The sequence below is a fragment of the Hyperolius riggenbachi genome, chromosome 7 (genome assembly GCF_040937935.1).
Source record: "Hyperolius riggenbachi isolate aHypRig1 chromosome 7, aHypRig1.pri, whole genome shotgun sequence".
Lineage (NCBI taxonomy): Eukaryota > Metazoa > Chordata > Amphibia > Anura > Hyperoliidae > Hyperolius > Hyperolius riggenbachi.
Window position 1 is genome coordinate 136,362,700 of NC_090652.1, and position 21,036 is coordinate 136,383,735.

General features: G+C 44.0%; 1 protein-coding gene across 2 annotated transcripts in view; it reads right to left on the reverse strand.

The window, feature by feature from the left end:
* GRIN2A (glutamate ionotropic receptor NMDA type subunit 2A) overlaps window positions 1-21,036 on the reverse strand; it is an 880,817-nt gene that overhangs the window by 223,879 nt on the left and 635,902 nt on the right. For both annotated transcript variants that reach the window (XM_068244672.1, XM_068244673.1), the window contains 2 exons: window positions 10,714-10,882; window positions 10,432-10,585 (listed from right to left, as the gene is read on the reverse strand). In XM_068244672.1, the coding sequence (XP_068100773.1) occupies window positions 10,432-10,585; window positions 10,714-10,882 (323 nt within the window). The remainder of the gene's footprint in view (window positions 1-10,431; window positions 10,586-10,713; window positions 10,883-21,036) is intronic.

Here is a 21,036-nt window from a genome sequence, read left to right on the forward strand (position 1 = left end):
TTCTCATCTCTATGTGCTATTCTTAGACTTATTGATCTTCTCCTACTGCAACTCGTCAGCTGGTGTTGATATTTTCTATCATAGTTTTGAAAGTTTCAAATGATCCACACGAGTAAGCATGTAATTTTACATCAAAGTTTGAAGATTATAGCCATGTTAGTACACTTATGGCATCAATAGAATTCTATTTTTAACCAACAACACATTCTGAACATATTGACTTTTTTTGAAGGCTAGAGTTTGGCCGAACATAAAATATTAGGTTTGCAAATTCTGAACGCAAATTATCTAAAAAATTTGCGTATCTGCTATTCGCAGTGGGCTCCATGGACTTACATGGCAGACGAATGGCTGAATTTTGCGGTTAATAGCAAAGCCCCCTTATGTGATAGAAACACCAAATTTGCATGGCATGTAGGGGGGGACAGTGGGTTCAAGAAGAAAAAATACCCCCGAGAGAAATGAGTATAGGGTTAAAGTACCCCTTACTCATTTACAAAAAGGGTTAAATGAAATAAAAACACAACGATGAGAAAAGTTCTTTAATATTCTTAATTGACCAGAAATACTTACCTGTACCTTAAAAAAAAGTTTCCTTGCTAATATCCTTCAGAAAAATCCCATGCCAAGATCCTTTATCTTGCGACCTTCATTGAGTTGTCGATCTCCATGCACCCTGACACCACACACCGCCGCTCACTGCCGCACAGATTTGCTATACTTAACCTATTTTGGTTCCTGGACGTAGAAACTACGTCCAGGAACCATGCGCGCGACCGCGTACTCCCGCGGCCGATCGTACGCGTGCACGCGCGCTCCCGACCCGCGGTTCGTTAGCCAGGCAATCAGTGAATCGGGCTATGGTGCCCGATCACTGATTGCTCTCCCCCGCTGAAAAAGCGACAGCTTCTCTCGGAAGCTGTGCCTTTTCTGGCTTGTTACCTCCCCCATGCGTCGCTCTAAGCGTGTGTTACGCTTAGAGTGACGTCATGTAAACAAACTCATGGCCGCCATCTTGTGGCCAAAAAGTAATACTACAACTAAAAGTTAAAAAAAATGAAAATTAACACACATTTACATTATAAACCTTTTGTTTACCTCCCACCCTCCCAAAACTACCCAAATAAAATGTTTACTATAAAAAAAACATTACAATAATAAAAAAAAAACATGTAAATATTTACCTAAGGGTCTAAACTTTTTAAATATCAATGTAAAGATGAAATATTTCTATATTTTTTTTATTTTAAACTTGTAAATAGTGATAGATGCAAAACGGAAACAATGCACCTTTATTTCCAAATAAAATATTGTCGCCATACATTGGGATAGGGACATAATTTTAATGGTGTATTAACCGGGACATATGGGCAAATACAATATGTGCATTTTAATTATGGAGGTATGTATTATTTTAAAACTATAATGGCTGAAAACTGAAAAATAATGAATTTTTTCATTTTTTTCTTATTCTTCCTGTTAAAATGCATTTACAGTAAAGTAGCTCATAGCAAAATGTACCCCCCAAAGAAAGCCTAATTGGTGACGGAAAAAACAAGATATAGATCAGTTCATTGTGATAAGTAGTGATAAAGTTATAGGCTAATGAATGGGAGGTGAACATTTCTCAAGTGAAAACGACGGAACGCGAATGGGTTAATTTAGCAGAGCTGCTTGTCCCTTCATCTCTCTCTGCGGCTCTCCGCTTTCCTCCCCACACACTGCACCCATCGCCCCTACCTACACTGACACCCTGAGAGCACCCATAGCACCTATCAGGGTAGCGGGTTGCTGGCTGAGAGAGCAACAGTGCGTTGTGTCTTTTGTGGAAGCCTCCATCAGATCCATGTCAGCATTAGCTGGATGCTTACACAAGACTACTGCACACCAAGCTTGGTCCCCGGCTGGTTAAAGTGGGAGTCTAGTGTTGGGCGAACAGTGTTCGCCACTGTTCGGGTTCTGCAGAACATCACCCTGTTCGGGTGATGTTCGAGTTCGGTCAAACCGTTCGGCCGCATGGCCGAACTAAGAGCGCATGGCCGAACGTTCCCCGAACGTTCGGCTAGCGCTGTGATTGGCCGAACGGGTCACGTGGTTCGGACCCGAACGCGCTCTGATTGGCCGAACGGTCACGTGGTTCGGGTAAATAAATACCCGAACCACGTCAGATCTCCGCCATTTGTCTGTGGGTTTAGCTTTGGGTAGGCAGGCAGGGTAGTTCACTCTCCAGCCACGCTAGCCAGAGTCCCCCCCAGTCATTGTGTGTCGCTGCTGGGAACAGTAGTACACCGCTCGCTCAGCCACACTATATATAGCATTGTTTACTGCCACTGTGTACCTCGCTCAGCCACACTATATATAGCATTGTGTTTACTGCCACTCTGTGTACACGGCTCAGCCAGACTATATAGCATTGTGTGTACTGCCACTGTGTACCTCGCTCAGCCACGCTATATATAGCATTGTGTTTACTGCCACTCTGTGTACACGGCTCAGCCAGACTATATAGCATTGTGTGTACTGCCACTGTGTACCTTGCTCAGCCACGCTATATATAGCATTGTGTTTACTGCCACTCTGTGTACACCGCTCAGCCAGACTATATAGCATTGTGTGTACTGCCACTCTGTGTACACGGCTCAGCCAAACTATATAGCATTGTGTGTACTGCCACTCTGTGTACACCGCTCAGCCAGACTATATAGCATTGTGTGTACTGCCACTCTGTGTACACGGCTCAGCCAGACTATATAGCATTGTGTGTACTGTCACTCTGTGTACACCGCTCAGCCAGACTATATAGCATTGTTTACTGCCAATCTGTGTACACGGCTCAGCCAGACTATATAGCATTGTTTACTGCCACTCTGTGTACACCGCTCAGCCAGACTATATAGCATTGTGTGTACTGCCACTCTGTGTACACCGCTCAGCCAGACTATATAGCATTGCGTACTCTGCCAGTCAGTGTGTATATTGCTGGGATCAGTAATACTCCACTCACCGCCAACCACTATATGAGCTCACCATGAGTTCCTCAGAGACCTCCGCTGTGAGCAGCACTCCCAACAACAGCAACAGCCAACGCCCCACGCAAGCTATAACATCCACCCCAGCAGCCAGTGGTCAGCAGCAGCCCTCCCCGGAGGAGAACGTTGTGTCCATCGGTCCGTCGCCAGAGCGATTAATGAGGGCTGCCATTGAGGAGATGATGGGGCTTGATGTGGAGGAGGAGGTCTGGCTCAGGCCAGCATCCCAAGTTAATGTTGAGGATGATGAGGGGTCTGTGTCTGGGGATGTTGGGGTGGCAGAGGTGGTGGGTGGGTCAGACTCAGTAGAAGAGTTGTATGATGAGGATGATGATCGGGACCATCTGTATGTGCCTCAGAGTCCGACCCCGGAAAACATGTTGTATCGTGTGTTTAGGTACTAAAATCTGCGTTCCCACTTCCCAGTACTGCCCGCAGTGCCCGGGTCCACGGATCCATATAATTTTTTGGGCAGCACTATCAAACTGTGGTACTATGAGTGAGTTGCCATGGTCCTTCTGTGCTGCCTGTCACACTCACCGTCTGTCTGCAGATGGATTGTTCAACACAGCTACGCCATCTGACATGTAGTCCTGGACCTTGACCATCTTCTCCAGGCGATTGGTGTTGGAGGACGTGGAACTGCCCGATTGCTGTTCTGTGGACTGCTGCATGGGTGTCAGAAAATGTTCCCACTCCAAGGACACTGCCAATACCATTCCCTTTTCGGCACTAGCAGCAGCTTGTGTTCTTTGCTGCCCTCCTGGTCCTCCTGGGTTTGCTGAAGTCAGTCTGTCGGCGTACAACTGGCTAGAGAAGGAGGAGGATGTCAATCTCCTCTCTAAAGTCTCCATCCTCAAGGGCCTGCTGGAATTGTTCCATTTTTGACCTGTCTGACACTTTCTTCAATCAGTTTTTTAACATTGTGTTTGTATAAACTGGGTATAAACCCAGTAATTGGTGTTGTCCAGATTCCAGAATAATGAATAATAATGAATAGTGAATAATGCGCGGGCCGCGTTCAATGCAGTCTAGCATGAATTGAGCCATGTGTGCCAGAGAGTCCTGCCAGACTCCTCTGTCTTCATGTTCTTGTGAGCGTTGTGATGGTTGTGATGCACCATATTCGTCACCAGCATCACTTTCTTCCTCTTCTGCTGTCCATTCCCGCTAAATTGTGGAAGTCCAACGTGCACCGCTCTGTCCCTCGGCAGTGGGGGCATCCAATTCCTGCTCCAACTCCAGCTGTTCCTCGTCCTGTTCTTTGTCATAGCTGGGACCAGCGTTTCCTGAGGCAGGTTGCCTGATGTTGGTATCATCACGCTGATCGTTTTCATCTTCAGAATCCCCCACTTGCATCATGCCAGCGGTTTCCATCTTCAACATTGATTTCTTCAGTAAACACAGCAGTGGTATTGTAATGCTGACTGTAGAGTTGTCACTGCTCAGTCACGCAACGTGGATTGCTCAAAATTTGCGAGGACTTGGCAGAGATCCAACATGGTGGCCCAATCAGATCCACAGAAGCTTGGTAGCTAGCTGCTGGAATGCGCCTCGGCACTGCGCAAAAGCGTGCTAGCATGTGCAGCGTAGAATTCCAGCGCGTAGGGAGGGACATCACCCAGCGAGCGATGGTGCGCTAGATTAAAGCGCTCCTGCATCTCTTGGTGAGTCCTTCAGAAGCGGTACTGGACTTTTAACAATGTTTTTTTTTTTTCCTTCAACAGAAGATCTGCCACGTCGGAGTGAGGAGGACGCCGCCGACCCCGACACCAAGCTGAACCCCGGCGAACTCCAAGCAGAGGATCTTCAGGAACCCTCAAGGCTTTGAGCAAGCTGAGGAGGATCAGCAGTCCCGACGAGACCTCTCCTCATATGCGACTGAGTGCAGTGGAGCTCCCCAGAACAACCTCTCAGTTGTCACTTTGTCACTGGTCACTTTGTCACTTTGTCATTTTGTCACTTGTCACTTTGTCACTTGTCACTTGTCACTTGTCACTTTGTCACTTGTCACTTGTCACTTTGTCATTTTGTCACTTGTCACTTGTCACTTGTCACTTTGTCACTTGTCACTTGTCACTTTGTCATTTTGTCACTTTGTCATTTTGTCACTTTGTCACTTTGTCACTGGTCACTTTGTCACTTTTCACTTGGTCACTTGGTCACTTGTCCAGATGATCTCGGTACACCTCCTGCGATTCAAATTCCTGCACACATTGCTCTGGGATTTGGGTGTGATGAATGATGCATCTAACTGGCCACCGGAGGCAATTAAGGCCTTCAAAACATTGAAAGCAGCTTTCTGTTCCGCCCCCATTTTGCGTCATGTTGAGTTGTTGACGTCATGTTCATCCTCGGCCTCGCCTTGCATTTCAGTGCGAGGTGCATTTTCCACAGAAAAAGGTTGTGAATCCGGGCACAACATTTGTGGCTGTTCCATTGACCTTTCACAGGTAGAAGATTGTGGGGGTGGGAATAGCTCCTCCGAATAGCCCATTGTGTCCTGAAAACTACTCATTGCATTGCTTTGCGCACACATTTTTTTGTCCTCATGCAAGGCCTGAGTTGCACCTGAAAGCGTGGCCTTCTCCTCCTGCGCCTCCTCCTGTTCCATCACGTCTGCTGCTGCTGGGTTAGCGTTGACGCCCGGTCCCTGTTTATTGAACCTCTTATCTTTATTACATTTATGACTGCATGGCGGTAAAAAGCATGCTATCCGCACGCTTTTTGTCCTCATTCAAGGCCTGGGTTGTTGTGTCTCAAAAAGCATGACCTTCTCCTCCTGCGCCTGCTCCTGTTCCATCACGTGTGCTGCTGCTGCTGGGTTAGCGTTACCGGTCCCTTTTCCTGGAACCTCTTCTCTGTATTACATTTATGACTGCATGGCGACAAAAAGCATGTTACCTGTGCAAAGAAACATGACATTTTCCACATTTAAAAGACAGTTTTTCCTTTGAAACTTTACAATCTATTTTCTCAAAAACTATAAGCTCTTTTTGAAATATTTTTTTCCTCTTGTACCCACTCCCAAGGTGCACATACCCTGCTAATTTGGGGTATGTAGCATGTAAGGAAGCTTTACAAAGCACAAAAGTTCAGGTCCCCATTGACTTCCATTATGTTCGGAGTTCGGCGCGAACACCCGAACATCGCGGCGATGTTCGGCGAACGTTCGCGAACCCGAACATCTAGGTGTTCGCCCAACACTAAGTGGGACGCCCACCCTTCTAGGCTGTTTGTATTCATACAGCCACACGTGAACCAGGTGAGACCAGTCCACTAAGGGCAATTGCCCTCACCACCTCCCTCCACTCAGAGCGTTGTTTTTGCTTTGTCCAGGATTGCAACCTAGGTGATCAGAAGTGAGTTTGTGCCCTCTTACAACATCAGAGTGCATGTTCCTCAACACTAGAGGGGGGTGCCATGGGAAATAGGGCAGCAAAGTACCCACATTCCAGTTTTGAGGACCAAGGGCCTTTTCTTCATTGTCTTTATTGGATGAACTACAAAAGAACTTGGGTCAGAGAAGCTGGCAATGATAATTAAACAACAAATAAACAATGTTACCAGTCTTATTTTAGCAACAAAAAAAAATGATGTCTATGAAAATTAAAAGAAAATGTGTTATCAGTCAGCTCTGATTTGCAGTAAATTGGGTAAACAAGTTTCCTTTTTAGAATCCATAGGAAGAGGACTTATCAGACGGCAAATACTGATGAATTCAGTTCTCACTGTAAATTTAAAAGCAGCCTAGTGAGCCATTTTATTACTCAGACCTATTTGATTAATTTAGCCATTGCCTTTTATTGCACTGTTTTCTTTGAATATACTCTCTACCATGTTTTACTATCTGACATTTTTTTGTAGTGAATACTACAATTTATGTAAAAAAAAGTCATCAGATGGGCATCACTCTCTCACTCATTTACTAAGACATGCAAGTTGTAGCTTCACCAATGTAGGAAATTAATTACTTGGGATTGTATTCTATTTAAAATTCATGCTGCATTCTTGTCGATAGGGTCAACAATTTCCAGACGTTGTGGTGTAACTTAGCAAGTATCTAATTAATTATGTACTTCGTTTATAAGCAGTCAAGTCAGGTAATTAATGAGGATCCAGCTTTGTGTGTTTTGACTAAGTCATAGACAGCTGAGAACTGTCAGACAACCAACCATGATTAAACAGCACTTGGAGAACTAAAATTAGCGAGTGTTTGTGATTTTAACAAACTAACTTTTTAAAGTGTTTTTCTCCTACAGGACACAAAGATGATGAGAACAGCAGACAAATTAACTACCAGTCACCATAGCCAATTCTAATAGTAACCTTTCTCCCAAGGAAACTAAATCCAGAAGTTCAAGAAATAAGATGGTGCCTTAATTGGCAGCCATTGCCACAGTAATCTGGCTTTTTCTTGTATTTTTCCCTCTTTCCTACCATTTCTCCTTTTTTTTCCTCCTAAAGGTGTGCAGTGTGGTCCGGTGTAGCCTGGGACACTGGTGCGGGTCGTGGGGAGTCCGGGACATTAAGTTTTTTCCACCTTGCTGCTGCCTGGGTCTGTTGTCTGTGATGGTACAGGCCTTGTGGAGTCCACTGCTGCTACCCAGGAGATCAGGGCTCCACTGAGGTAGGAAGACACTGCACTGATCAAGAAATCTTTGGCCTCACTGGATGCTGGCTCCATCCATTGACACCTCTCTTTCAGCTCCTCCATGATGCCAGATACTATTCCAGAAATAAGGGCCACCGCAGCCGGAAACTTCTGTGACAGCCAGATTATCTTGACCAGCATTGCCGAATGCTGCCCAGGAGTTGAGATCCACCACAGAAATGAACGGTACTGCACCTTTTGAACTGTAACACCTTGGCCAGCACTGCCAGATGTCAGCAATCATGATCCTTAGCAGGATCAGCCATCACCGCAGGTTTCTTTCATAAAGAACTGGGTCATCACTGCTGAACCTTCGCCTCCCTCTGCTCCCCCCTCCCATGTCTCCTTAGGAATGACAGATGATTGCCAAGTGCAACTGGTGGCACCGTAGTATGGCAGCCTTGGTTCTTGACTTCCGGAGATTATCCCCCCTATGCTTCCAGAGCCTGTATGAGCCAAAAACAATTTCAGGTACAAAATGCTTGTACTTGACGTTTGTATCCCCCCCCCCCCCCCCCCCGTTTCTACTTGGTGCAATAAACGATTCTAATTCTGAATCTGAAATACAGACAGTGGATAATATGGATGATCTTCAAAATTTGGTTCATTAGAAATATATCTTGCTTACAAAGTTTATGGTCAATCAAATATTGTTGATGTGCATGGGAAAATGTAGTGGGTTTTACTGTGTCTTTCTCAGTCTTCTAAAATCTCTATATACAGACACCATAATGACACTTTCAACTTATTTAAACTGGGGGGGGGGGGGCCTTCAGAAAAAGCAAGCCTCTGATTGGCTATCTTATTCACAGGTAAACTCCTGATAGGACAGGGCATCCGGGCCAGTTAGTGGCTTAGCTGTGGAGGTTTCTTCTGAAGGCTCAACCCTAAGGTGAAGGTTGACATCAAAATGGCACTTGTATGAGGGGAGGCACTACTCATAATCAGCAGTCCCATAAGAGAGACTTTTTACATCAAGAAGGAGTCCCTAGAGCACATTGTTGGTGTATGCTCTTGTGGATTTTGCAAAAGATCCGGTGTGGATCTCTTGAAATTTACAATACTGGCTGTTGACATGGTACAGCAGGCCTCCCCCCGTCCATGTGCATGATATTTATAAAGGCACCTATGGTGGCGCCCACCAAATTTCTGCCACTAGTAGACATTCAACTTTCCTGCTTCCCTCAGCCTTCCCATTTTCTCCCTTGGGGGAGGAGGGGACACATCATTTATTTAACCCCTTAATAACCCTGTTAATTCATTTTAATACTAGATACATATTCATGTTCATGTACCAGGTTAAAAAATAAAGGCTCTTTTAGCTATACGATACTTAAATCATAACAAACTATTTTCCAAAAAGCTTTACCTATCTACACCCTCCTAGTGTAGCAAGTTGCTACTATGTTACCTTTTAACTTGAACAGGTAGCCATTGCGTTCTTACAATTAAAAAAAAGTAATCTGATTTTCACAGAAATGTAGGTACAATTAAAATACGTACTTTATGTCCATCACTAGCCATCAATGACTGCAATGGTGTTCAGATTATGAGTCTTCTGAATCCCAAATATTTTGCCATGTTTGTCAGTACTGCACTCAAACAAAACAATGGTATGTCTGTGCACTATTGCCCAATCCAACTGCAAATTACATTGGGTAACTCTTCTCTGCTATGTGTTGTCATAGCAGTGTCGGACTGGGAGGTGGAAAAACCAAGGAAATCCACCTGCTGGCCAAGCAGCAGTAACCCTGTGTTATCACTCCCAATAGAAACCTGCAGCAAGTCTTCACTGTGAGCAGCAACACATGATTACTGGTGGCAGGCCAGGAAGTTGATTTCCTCAGCTTTACCACCTCCCAGTCCGACATGGAGTCATAGCATTCTTTTTTTTTAGCTGATTAATGTGTATATGTAATGTTCATATGTCAAAACTCCATGCAAGCTTGTAACCTGATCTAAGCAATTTTTACTGTTTCAACAATGCTTCCAACTAGACTGTGCATAATTCTCAAAGTCCCCGATGCACTGCACTTTTCTCATGACTTGTTGTTTCTCATCTTTTCTTGCCTTATTTGTGTGGTATCTTTTTAAGAGCATAGAAAACAACAAAAGTGCTCAAAATAAAGAGTCCTTATTAAGAAAATATCTGATACTACTTATCATACCGCATTTTAGCTAAATAGTTTCTTCCCCGTTTGAACCTGTGAAATTTAAAAATCAAAAAGCCCAATACTTACTTTGGGATGGAAACGTTTTTGTTTCCTCCAAAGGCTTTCCCTGTCCGCCTCCACCAAGCCTTTGAGAGCAGGGACCACCTGCGCAGTAGCACAATCAGGTCCATGCTCCTGCGTAGCACGGACCTGATTGTGCTTCACTTTTTCACCAAAACCAAAGCAGGCCCATGCTACGGTGCATGCGCAAGCCATTGACAAGGCATTGTCCACAGTTCTTTGGAGGGAACAGCACTGGAACAGTCCCTTAGAGGAGAACAGGAGAAGCCTCTGGATGTGCTTCCCTCTCCCAAGATGAATACTTATTTGAGGCAATTTTTCCCCTTTTTCATTCACAAAATAGATAGATAGAATGATAAATAGATAGATAGATAGATAGATAGATAAATAGATAGATAGATTCTATAGCATCAGACAAGATATCAGTAAAACAATAATGAAAATACTCATAATAATAATTTATAATACAATTGTACACTGGAAACCTACTGATATACAGTTTGGTAGCTCTCACCTAAAAAAGCAGATGGAGAAACGGTGCCATTGCTACGTGATACCATAACACTAATTCCAGTTTCGACAAATGGAACTGAAAAATCAACAACCTCTGAACGCTCTTCATTGATTGTAAGTGAACCCACTGCCATAACCGCTCGCTTGTAGACCACCTGGTCCATTGAGGAAGATGAAAGAAAAGAAAAAATACATGTATCAGTTAATGTCAGAAGGCTCATAAAACATAAAACTGATATTGACAAGTTCTAACTAAAGAGCTCTTTTACCTAACAGAACTTACTTCACCAATCATTCCATTCCAAACGTTATTGATTTTTTTGCCATGCTTCCCATTGGTGACGAGATAGAGATCATATGTGAATTTCACAGTCTTGGACAGTTTCTTCAAGATGTCTATGCAGAAACCTTTACAACATTTTTTCACATATGTCCCTTCAGTTGTTGAGTTGCTGCAACAAATATGACATATTCATAAGGGCAAGAGAATAAATAAATAAGGTTTTTAACATAACATTCTATTTAGCAGTGAATTAGCAGAAAGCTGCACTGATGTCTTTAACCAATTCACATTTCTGGTTTGTTACCCCTTAAAGAGACTCTGTAACATCAAAAACCTCCCCTGGGGGGTACTCACCTCGGGTGGGGGAAGCCTCCGGATCCTAATGAGGCTTCCCACGCCGTCCTCTGTCCCACGGGGGTCTTGCTGCAGCCCTCCGAACAGCCGGCGACAGACCCGACTGTAGATTCAATATTTACCTTTGCAAGCTCCAGCGGGGGCTCTGTGGCTGCTTTTGGCTCGGAAATAGATGGAAATACCCAATCTCCGTCAGGTCCGCTCTACTGCGCAGGTGTCGGAAACTTGCGCCTGCGCAGTAGAGCAGACCCGACGGCGATCGGGTATTTCCGCCTACTTCGGAGCCGACAGCCGTCAGAGCGCCTGCGCAGGAGCCGGGAAGGTAAATATTGACGTCACCGCTGCACGGAGGGCTGCAGCAAGACCCCTGAGGGACGGAGGACAGCGTGGGAAGCCTCATTAGGATCCGGAGGCTTCCCCCACCCGAGGTGAGTACCCCCCAGGGGACGTTTTGACGTTACAGTTCCTCTTTAAGATTCCTGACATTTCATCTATGTCGCTATTGATTCAGCAATAACTTTTGTATTACTTATTATCAAAAGAATACATATATTGCTTTTTTCAGTACAAACAAGGCTTTTTTTGGGTAATATTTTTTTCAATATGTGTTTAATGCATAATGCAGAAAATGCACATATTTCCTAATCTTCCTATGATAAGTGCTGCCTCAAAATATACCCCAAGTGCTAAATCAAAATATATGATTTGTCTTGTCCCGATTAAAATTATACCACACATGCCATATTTCATCATTAATGTATCATTATCACCAGTCTGTGCGTCTGTATCGATTGGAGGTGATTGCTAGGGTGCACAATTTGGAGCTCCCAGTGCTGTACAGATACTGTACATTGCTATGCAACAGCACAGCAATGCATCTATTCAGCATTGGATCCCTGAACTGTCACCCTAGTGATCGCATCTAATCACTTTAGACAGCAGCCATCACAGGTATCTATGAATCTTAAGGTAAGGGTTAACACTTCTCTACAGGAACAACAAACTCTATTTAGTGTACCAATGTCACTTTAACTTTTTCCTTTAAAAGAGTAATTGTTAGGCATTAAATACAAAATTAATTTTCTAGTGCAGGCTGTTACAATAGTCAAGAGGATGCTAACCAGGCAAATCCAAACTTTAAAATCAATCTTACTGTGCTCCTTCTCTCCCCATGCCCCCAGGCTCTAAGATGGTATGCAGGCTAACCCAGACGCAAAAGAGAAGTGACATGTAGAGATGTCCCGAACGGTTCGCCGGCGAACTTCGGTGGTTTGCGTTCGCCTGCCAAAGGCGAACTTTCCCGGAAGTTCGATTCGACCCATACTGCTCTATTGAGCAAAACTTTGACCCTCTACATCACAGTCGGCAGGCACATTGTTGCCAATCAGACTGCACTCACTGTTGGAGCCCCACCCCCCCTTATACAAGGCAAGGTCCTTGTGCCATTTGACTCACTCGTCTGCCTACACTAATTAGTTAAGGGACAGCTGCTACACACACTCTGCTAGGGAGAGTTTAATTAGCCTCTTGTAGGCTTATCCCTCCACCCTTCTACCTATTCCCTCCTCCCTCCTACTGGAGGGAGGAGGGTCTCATCTGCCAGGGAATTACAGTATTTCAAAAGCCAGCTTACATACCATGGCTGGGAATTGAATCCAGGTCTCAGTGTATGGCAGGTAACTAACATATCCATTATACCACCAACACTACTAGCTGAAGCTAGCCTAGCATGTACCATTTATGCTCAATCCAAGAGAAAAATTAGACAAGACAAATAACATTTATATCACACTTTTCTCCTGGCAGACTCAAAGCACCAGGGCTGCAGCCACTAGGGCACACTCTATAGGCAGTAGCAGTATTAGGAAGACTTGCCTAAGGTCTCCTACTGAATAGGTGCTGGCTTACTGAACAGACAGAGCCGAGATTTGAACTCTGGTCTCCTGTGTCAGAGGCAGAGCCCTTAACCATTACACCATCCAGCCACTGCTTAAGGATTTGTAGCCAGGCATGGCCTTGCCTTTTGTGTTCAACAGTTGTTCAAAGAGAACCCCAGATAGCCAGGTAGATTCATCTCTCTCTACCTGGCTATCTGGGGTTTTCTTTGGACAACTGATGAACACAAAATCCAAGGCCATGCCTGGCTACAAATCCTTAAGCAGTGGCTGGATGGTGTAATGGTTAAGGGCTCTGCCTCTGACACAGGAGACCAGAGTTCAAATCTCGGCTCTGTCTGTTCAGTAAGCCAGCACCTATTCAGTAGGAGACCTTAGGCAAGTCTTCCTGCTACTGCCTATAGAGTGTGCCCTAGTGGCTGCAGCTCTGGCGCTTTGAGTCCGCCAGGAGAAAAGCGCGATATAGATGTTATTTGTCTTGTTTAATTTTTCTCTTGACAACTGTTGAACACAAAAGGCAAAGCCGTGCCTGGCTACAAATCCTTAAGCAGTGGCTGCATGGTGTAATGGTTAAGGGCTCTGCCTCTGACACAGGAGACCAGGGTTTGAATCTCGGCTCTGTCTGTTCAGTAAGCCAGCACCTATTAAGTAGGAGACCTTAGGCAAGTCTTCCTAATACTGCTACTGCCTATAGAGTGTGCCCTAGTGGCTGCAGCTCTGGTTCTTTGAGTCCGCCAGGAGAAAAGTGTGATATAAATGTTTTGCTTTGTCTAATTTTTCTCTTTGATTAAGCATAAATGGTACATGCTAGGCTAGCTTCAGCTAGTAGTGTTGGTGGTATGATGGATATGTTAGTTACCTATCATACACTGAGACCTGGGTTCAATTCCCAGCCACGGTATGTAAGCTGGCTTTTGAAATACTATAATTCCCTGGCAGATGAGACCCTCCTCCCTCCGGGAGGAGGGAAAAAGTAGAAGGGGTGGAGGGTCTTCCTCCAGGTATTAGAGCTCTTGAAATATGTTTTAAATCATTTTTCCCGCCAGTAGAGATTTTTCTAAGTTTTTAAGTTCACCTTCCCATTGAAGTCTATTGCGGTTCGCGAACTTTTTCGCGAACCGAACTTTCCACGGAGCTTCGCAAACCGAAAATCGAAGGTTCGCGACATCACTAGTGACATGGTATTCTGTATCACCCTGATTGGCTAAAGCCTCTGTCACTCACCTTCCTTTGCTGCAATTGGCCGCCTGGTCTCCCCTTCACTTCTGAAGTTGCAGCCGCTATTAGAGTGCAGAGAGGGGGGCCAGAGGCTGTCTCCTGTCACTGTCCTCTGCCCCCCTCCTCCAGTGGCATGGCCGCATCCCCCCTCTACCCTTCTGAGACCTGCCGCATTCTTCCTTTTCCCCGTGCTGAATATTGGGGAAGGATAAAGGCAGCACACACTGACTCCCGGAATAATGGTTCCAGGCGCTGCAGTTCCCTTCTAAACTCTCTGCACTGCGGTAGTGCAGAGAATAGATGGGAACGCCAGTGCTTGGATCCATTATTAGGTGAGTCTGTGCCAGCTGCCTTTATCCTCCCCGCTATGCTCAGAGTCAGTGCGGGGCGCAGGGGGATGCGGAGGGGGGGATTCTTTAACCTGGAGGGCGCAAGATGGCTCCTGCCAGGAAAATAATATAAATTAAAAATAAAAAGAAACAAAAACGTGGACAGTGCCTTACATCTGATATGTAAGTAGAGCAAGCATTTATCTACTTACATATGTATTTTTTGTGGGGGGCATATGATGGCTAACAGTTGTTCTTTAAATCTCTTTAAACTTTTTAAAAACTTTTTATGAATGACTGCTGCTATTTGCTACAACAGCAATCATTCACTTTTAAATGGGTGCAGGAGCACATGTATGCATGTGCATGAATGATGATGATAGGGTGCACGTGCAACAACTTTATATTCAGGATGTGCATTTTACATCCTGGAAAGTACACAGGATTTTTTTTAGGACATAAAAATTCCCATCCTGAGATCTCAATTGGTTAACCAAAAAATCTTGGCTAATAAGTTAGTTACTGAAGGGATCAGCATGGTTAGGCTATTGTAACACAGGGGTATTAGTAGTGGTTGCTTGTCACCTTCTGGGACAGGCAACGTGCAAAGCAAGTCTAGAGATCTATTGTGTCTACTGGCAAGTCTATTTGTGCTGTACAGCTATTTACAAGATATTTACACTATATGTGACATGCCAGTCCACCACCTGATGGACTACCAAATTAAAGTTGAGAAATCCTCACTGTGAGGTCTATGCCTAATGTGTGTTCCAACCACAATAATTTAAATGAAAAGCACTAAACACTATGCACTAATCCTGCTGTGAATCTCTTCTCACCTGAGCACATGTCTCAGGGAGAACACAAAATCCCACAATGCATTAAAATGGCAGTGCAGATGAGAGAAATCTGAGACATATATAAGCACCATCGATCACTTTCCCAGACTCCTCTTTCCCTGCAACTGTCACACTGTATAATCGTAAAAAGAAGCTTCAGGCTGATATTAAATCATAAAAAATGGAGAAAAAAACCTGGTAGTGAGGAGATGGGATGAGTAGGAGTTTTGGCTTTGGGAAATTTTCTGAGGAAATAGAATTCACCTGAAATTAATATAACTTTGCATAGATCTACAGAGATTTAGAAAGCTGATAATAAATTGATGACACTTTATTACTTAAGTGTACACGAGGCGACAATGACATGATGAGATAAACAGGTGTATGCAGAGAGCAAAACATATTAATAACCAGGCTGTTTTACTTGTCTTATTTTGCTGCCTGAAAGAGTTAATTTTCAGGCATGGAACAATTATTTATCTCATCAGTTTATTTTCACCTCGAGTTCACTTTAAGTTGACATGTATCAGTCTTTAAACTGATAAATCTAATTAGTTCTGTGCAGCGATCTGGTTCAGTCTGGGAGAGTTTCCACTCATTGTAGATCAGAGAGCTTAGCTGAATCTACCTTCCTGACCCTAAGGGCCAGTTCACACTTGTCTTAAAAAACGTATCCGGGGGATACGTTTTTAAAGCTCTGCAAAAACACAGGAAGCGGACCCTGTGTTAAAAATAGGACCTGCTTCCGCTGGTGCAGAAACACGGATCGCACACAGATTTGACACTTTTTCCCAGACTGGATGGGAAAACGTGTCCAATGCAAGCCTATGAGAAAGGACACTGTCCGCTCTCACTAGGCTAGTTGCCGTACCTGTGTCGCCCATTTCAGCTGCATCCCGTCACCGTCATGACGTCATACTCAAACACCACTCTGTCCATCACCGCCACTTGGTCCATTCTGAAGAGCCCGGAGGCTGACAGAAGCATGGGGATTCTTCATGGGGCTGCAAAAGACCAATGAGAATACTCAGCAACAGAGAGAATTCTAATTGGTTCATGTTGAACTAATGAAAACTCTCCCTGTTGCTTGGCAGAATTGGCCTAATGCAGCCTATGGAGAGCCATGCTTCTGCCACAGTGGCATAGTGGTCAGCTCTCTCGCCTTGCAGCGCTGGATTCCCGGTTCGAATTACAGCCTGGGCAACATCTGCAAGGAGTTTGTATGGTCTCCCCGTATCTGTGTGGGTTTCCTCCAGGTATTCTGGTTTCCTCCCATACCCCAAAAACATACAGATAAGTTAATTGGCTTCCCCCTAAAAATTGGCCCTAGACTATGATGCTTTACATCAGGGGTCTCAAACTCAATTTCCCTGGGGGCCGCAGGAGGCAAAGTCAGGATGAGGCTGGGCCGCATAAGGGATTTCACAAAAAAGGCCTCAAATGTCATTATTAGCTGTTTTAATTATATCTTATGAACATGAAATGTCTTAGCAGCTAATTGTGCACACAGAACGTCTTCCACTCTTCCCATATAACTGTTATGATAGCATGTCATTTCCTCAATCAGCAGCCCCCACCCCCGCCACTATTGACGTCAGAAGGGGCAGAGCTGAAGCTGAAAACTCTGCCCCTTCCAGGAAATGCCAGCGGATTGCCCCCGGGCGAATTGGGGGGGCGGCCTTTGTTTAGCGGCGGGGATGCGGAGGATTACTTGGGAGCACTGAAGGGAACTATAAGGAAGCTTTTGCCGGCGCGGGCAACAAAATATTGTATCGAGGGCCGCAAATGGCCCGCGGGCCGCACGTTTGAGACCCCTGCTTTACATGATACATACATAGACATATGACTATAGTAGGGATTAGATTATGAGCTCCTCTGAGGGACAGTTAAGTGACAATATACTCTGTACATCGCTGCGTAAAATGATGGTGCTATATAAATACTAAATAAGAATACCAGTTGCTTGGCTGTCCTACTGTTCCACTTACTCTTATACCTTTAGCCATAGATCCTGAACAAGCATGTAGCAGATCAGGTGTTTCTGACATTATTGTCAGATCTGGCAAGATTAGTTGCATGCTTGTTTCTGGTGTTAATCAGACACTACTGCAGCCAATTACATAAGCATTATTCCAAGCAACTGTTGTTTAAATGAAAATAAATATGGCAGCCTCCATATTCTTCTCTTGCCCCTTTAAAGGAGAAACTTAGGAGAAACCTTAGGAGAAAATGTAAATGAAATAAGGGCCCCATCTTCAGTCAGTTATTTCCAGTGGTGCTCGGAATAATTTTCCTGATCACTGAATAGCCGTGATTCACGAGCCCTTTTTCACTATTCAACTTCCGAATGCGAATCCGTGATCAATTCTGGGTCACGAAAATTCTGTGATTGCAAATATTCGGAATGCGGTTACGGCTGTGATTGCGAAGGAAATCCGTGATTAGGTTGTGATTGGGCAGAAATGGGCAGAATTTACATCCCTGGGCCAATCAGAGGCCCACAGCCAGGCCCTAGCAACCAATCAAAGGAGGGGAGGCTCTGCCCTCCCCTCCTGTATACAAAGGGGGGGGCCATTTTCAGAGCTCCACCCTTGCTAGACTCTGTGGCACTAAGAGGATCATCTCCTGGCCATATTGTGCATTAGCAAGAGCGTTTTCAGTCCTTACATTGCCCTTATACTGTATCTGATACTTGTATTCAGCTAGCTAGCCAGTGAGTGATTACTTAAGTTAGCTGTAGTCAGTGTAGTTGTAAGTAAGAGAGTGTACTGATTGCTGTGCTTAGTGCAGGCAGGCAGGTTCAACTTCACACTGATTCTACTGCTCTATTACTGTATACTTGTTAGCTAGCTAAGCCAGCCAGCCAGTGATCAACTTCAGTTAGTTGCAGTTACTGCCACAGCTGTTCAGTCACTCAGTTTAGTCAGTGACCTTGTACTTTGCTACTAGCATGCAGCCGGTTAGTTTGCTGTCTGCATAGGGCAGGCAGACCACGGCACTGTCCACTTATTTTGGTGTTCTATTTTACTGTATTCAGTATTTTTTTTTTCTTTTCAGAAAAATCAATAAAAGCCCCCTGCTATATTACGTCTGTCCCTAGGCCCCCCCACACGTATTGACTGTAAAAAGCAGTACACTTTCTCCATCTTGAAATTTTGTGCATAGTATACAACATGTCTGGCAGAGGTCGTGGGTGTGGCAGGTGAGGGAGTGCCATTGTCTCTGCCACTTCTGGGATTGGTCCACAGTCAGGGAGAGGGCGCTCAGCTGTAGTGGGTGCAGCAGCGAGGCGTCCATCAGCAGCAAAGCCTGTGCCGAGTCACCCGACCACCCATTTTCAGCACCTTGGGTCGTTGTGTGGTCATTCAGGAGATAGACTCACAGGCGTTGATGGACATGATGACGGAGGAGCAGCCCATCATTACTTTATCCCAGACCTCCGCTGTGAGCAGCACTGCCAACAGCAGCAGCCCCACGCTTGATGTGACATCCACCTATGGATGGAAGCCACGGATGCACATAATTTTTGGGGCAGCATTATCATGCTGTGGTACCACCAGTGAGGTTCTATGGTCGTTATGTGCTACTGACCGCTTTAGTCCTCATCCTGCTGCCGCTGATGTTTTATTTCACTTCTAAAGTCTGCGCTCCCAGCGGCCACGTACAACTCTGCAGCCATGTCTCTGCTATCGCTGCAAGGAAAAATATTTTTACAAAAACCTCTCTGGGTGTTTTTGTGGCATCAGCCACTCCTCCTCCTCCAGTTGTACCATCACCGCCAGTTGCCATTGGGACTCACGTTCACCTCTGTGATTGCTTAAAGTGTATTTCCCTGTTTAAAACCACTTATCACCAATTAATAGCCGCATTTAAAGTATTGATTTAACTTTAAAATCCATTTTCTCAAAAACTAAAAGTTCTTTTTGGAATTTTTTTTGTTTAAGTTATAGCCCCTTATCACCTTTATAATCCATGCAATTTGGATTAGCATGTATGGGGGCCATGCTATAACCTAAAACGCTTTTCCGTTATCACGGCCGTGAATTTCTGTGACTGCCTCATTCACGGAAAAAATCCGTGTAGAATTAGTGAGTCTGTTTCATATCCGGAAATTAATCATGGAATTTCCGGGGTTTTTTTCAATCACGGCCGATTTAGCCGAATAGTTGAATCCGTGATTGGGGGGGATCCGAGCATCACTGGTTATTTCCTATAGTACAGAATTATGCTTTAAGGGAAGCTTTGCCTGTGCCTCCCCTTATTGCAGCCTGGATATCATGATTATGCTGAGCCATGTAATAAAAGCACCACCGAATAATTAATTACAGCACCAGGGCATTGGGTGCCAATTCTGAAGTAATTGACAAGAAAATTAGCAATTGAGACAAGTAGGCTGAGTGCTGATTAGGACATAAAGTTTGGGTTGGTTAGGTTTAAGAGATTTAGGTAGAGTTGTCATTCTCCAACTTTTTTTTTTTTTTTTTTAGTTATGACAAATAAATGAAGGTACCCAATCAAATAATAAAATGTTTAATAGCAGTTTAAAGATACACTGAAGCGAAAAAAATTATATGATATAATGATGTGTATGTGTAGTACAGCTAAGAAATAAAGCATTAGGAGCAGAGACATAAGTCTAATGTTGTTTCCAGTACAGGAAGAGTTAAGAAACTCCAGCCGTTATCTATGCAAATTTCAAATGAGCTCCACGACTTTCAAAGCCTCAGAGAACTGTGTTCTGAAGGCTGTTATCTTAAAGAGACACTGAAGCGAAAAAAAATATATGATATAATGAGTTGGTTGTGTACTATGAATAATTACTAGAAGATTAGCAGCAAAGAAAATATTCTCATATTTTTATTTTCAGGTATATAGTGTTTTTTCTAACATTGCATCACTCTATAATATGTCCAGATTACACAACACTCAGCATTCAAAATGAGTCTTTCAGAGCAGTCTGTGAAGTAATAAACTCTCCTCTGCTAGAGGAAAAGTAAACAGTTCAATTACAGTTGAGATAATAAAAGTCAGATAACAGCCCTCTCCACGACCAAGTTGGTCGGAGAGCTTAATAGCTTTTTTGCATAGAGATAACAACTGGAGTTTCTCAACTCTTCCTGCACTAGAAACAATTAGACTGATGTATCTGATCTTAATGTTTTTTTTTCTTAGCTGTACTACACATACAAATCATAATATCATCATTTTTTTTCGCTTCAGTGTCTCTTTAACTGTATTGTTTTTTCTTTTGCAGAGAACAGTTCAGGACAGGTCAAAAGTTCACTGCCTGTTCTGTAAAAAAAACATTTAGAATGCTGAGTAGTGTGTAAACTGCAAATATTAGAGAATGATGCAATGCTATAAAAAAAAAGCTGTAAAACTTAAAAAAAAATTGAGTATATTTTTTTTTGCTACTAATGTTCTAGTAATTATCCGTACTACACAACCAATTCATTATATCATAATTTTTTTTCCGCTTCAGTGTCTGAAGATCCCAATGGTTCAAATTAAGAAAATATTTATTTCCGTAAAATCCCTGACAAATCTTCATGAGTCAAATTCACTTCCTCTGATTATATTTAAAGTAGTGACTTTAGCCCATTTAAAAACGGGCTAGGTCTGTCACCGATCCGCCACACGCATGCGTGAACCCACCGGGTGCATGCACCGGCTACACGCGCACGCCCG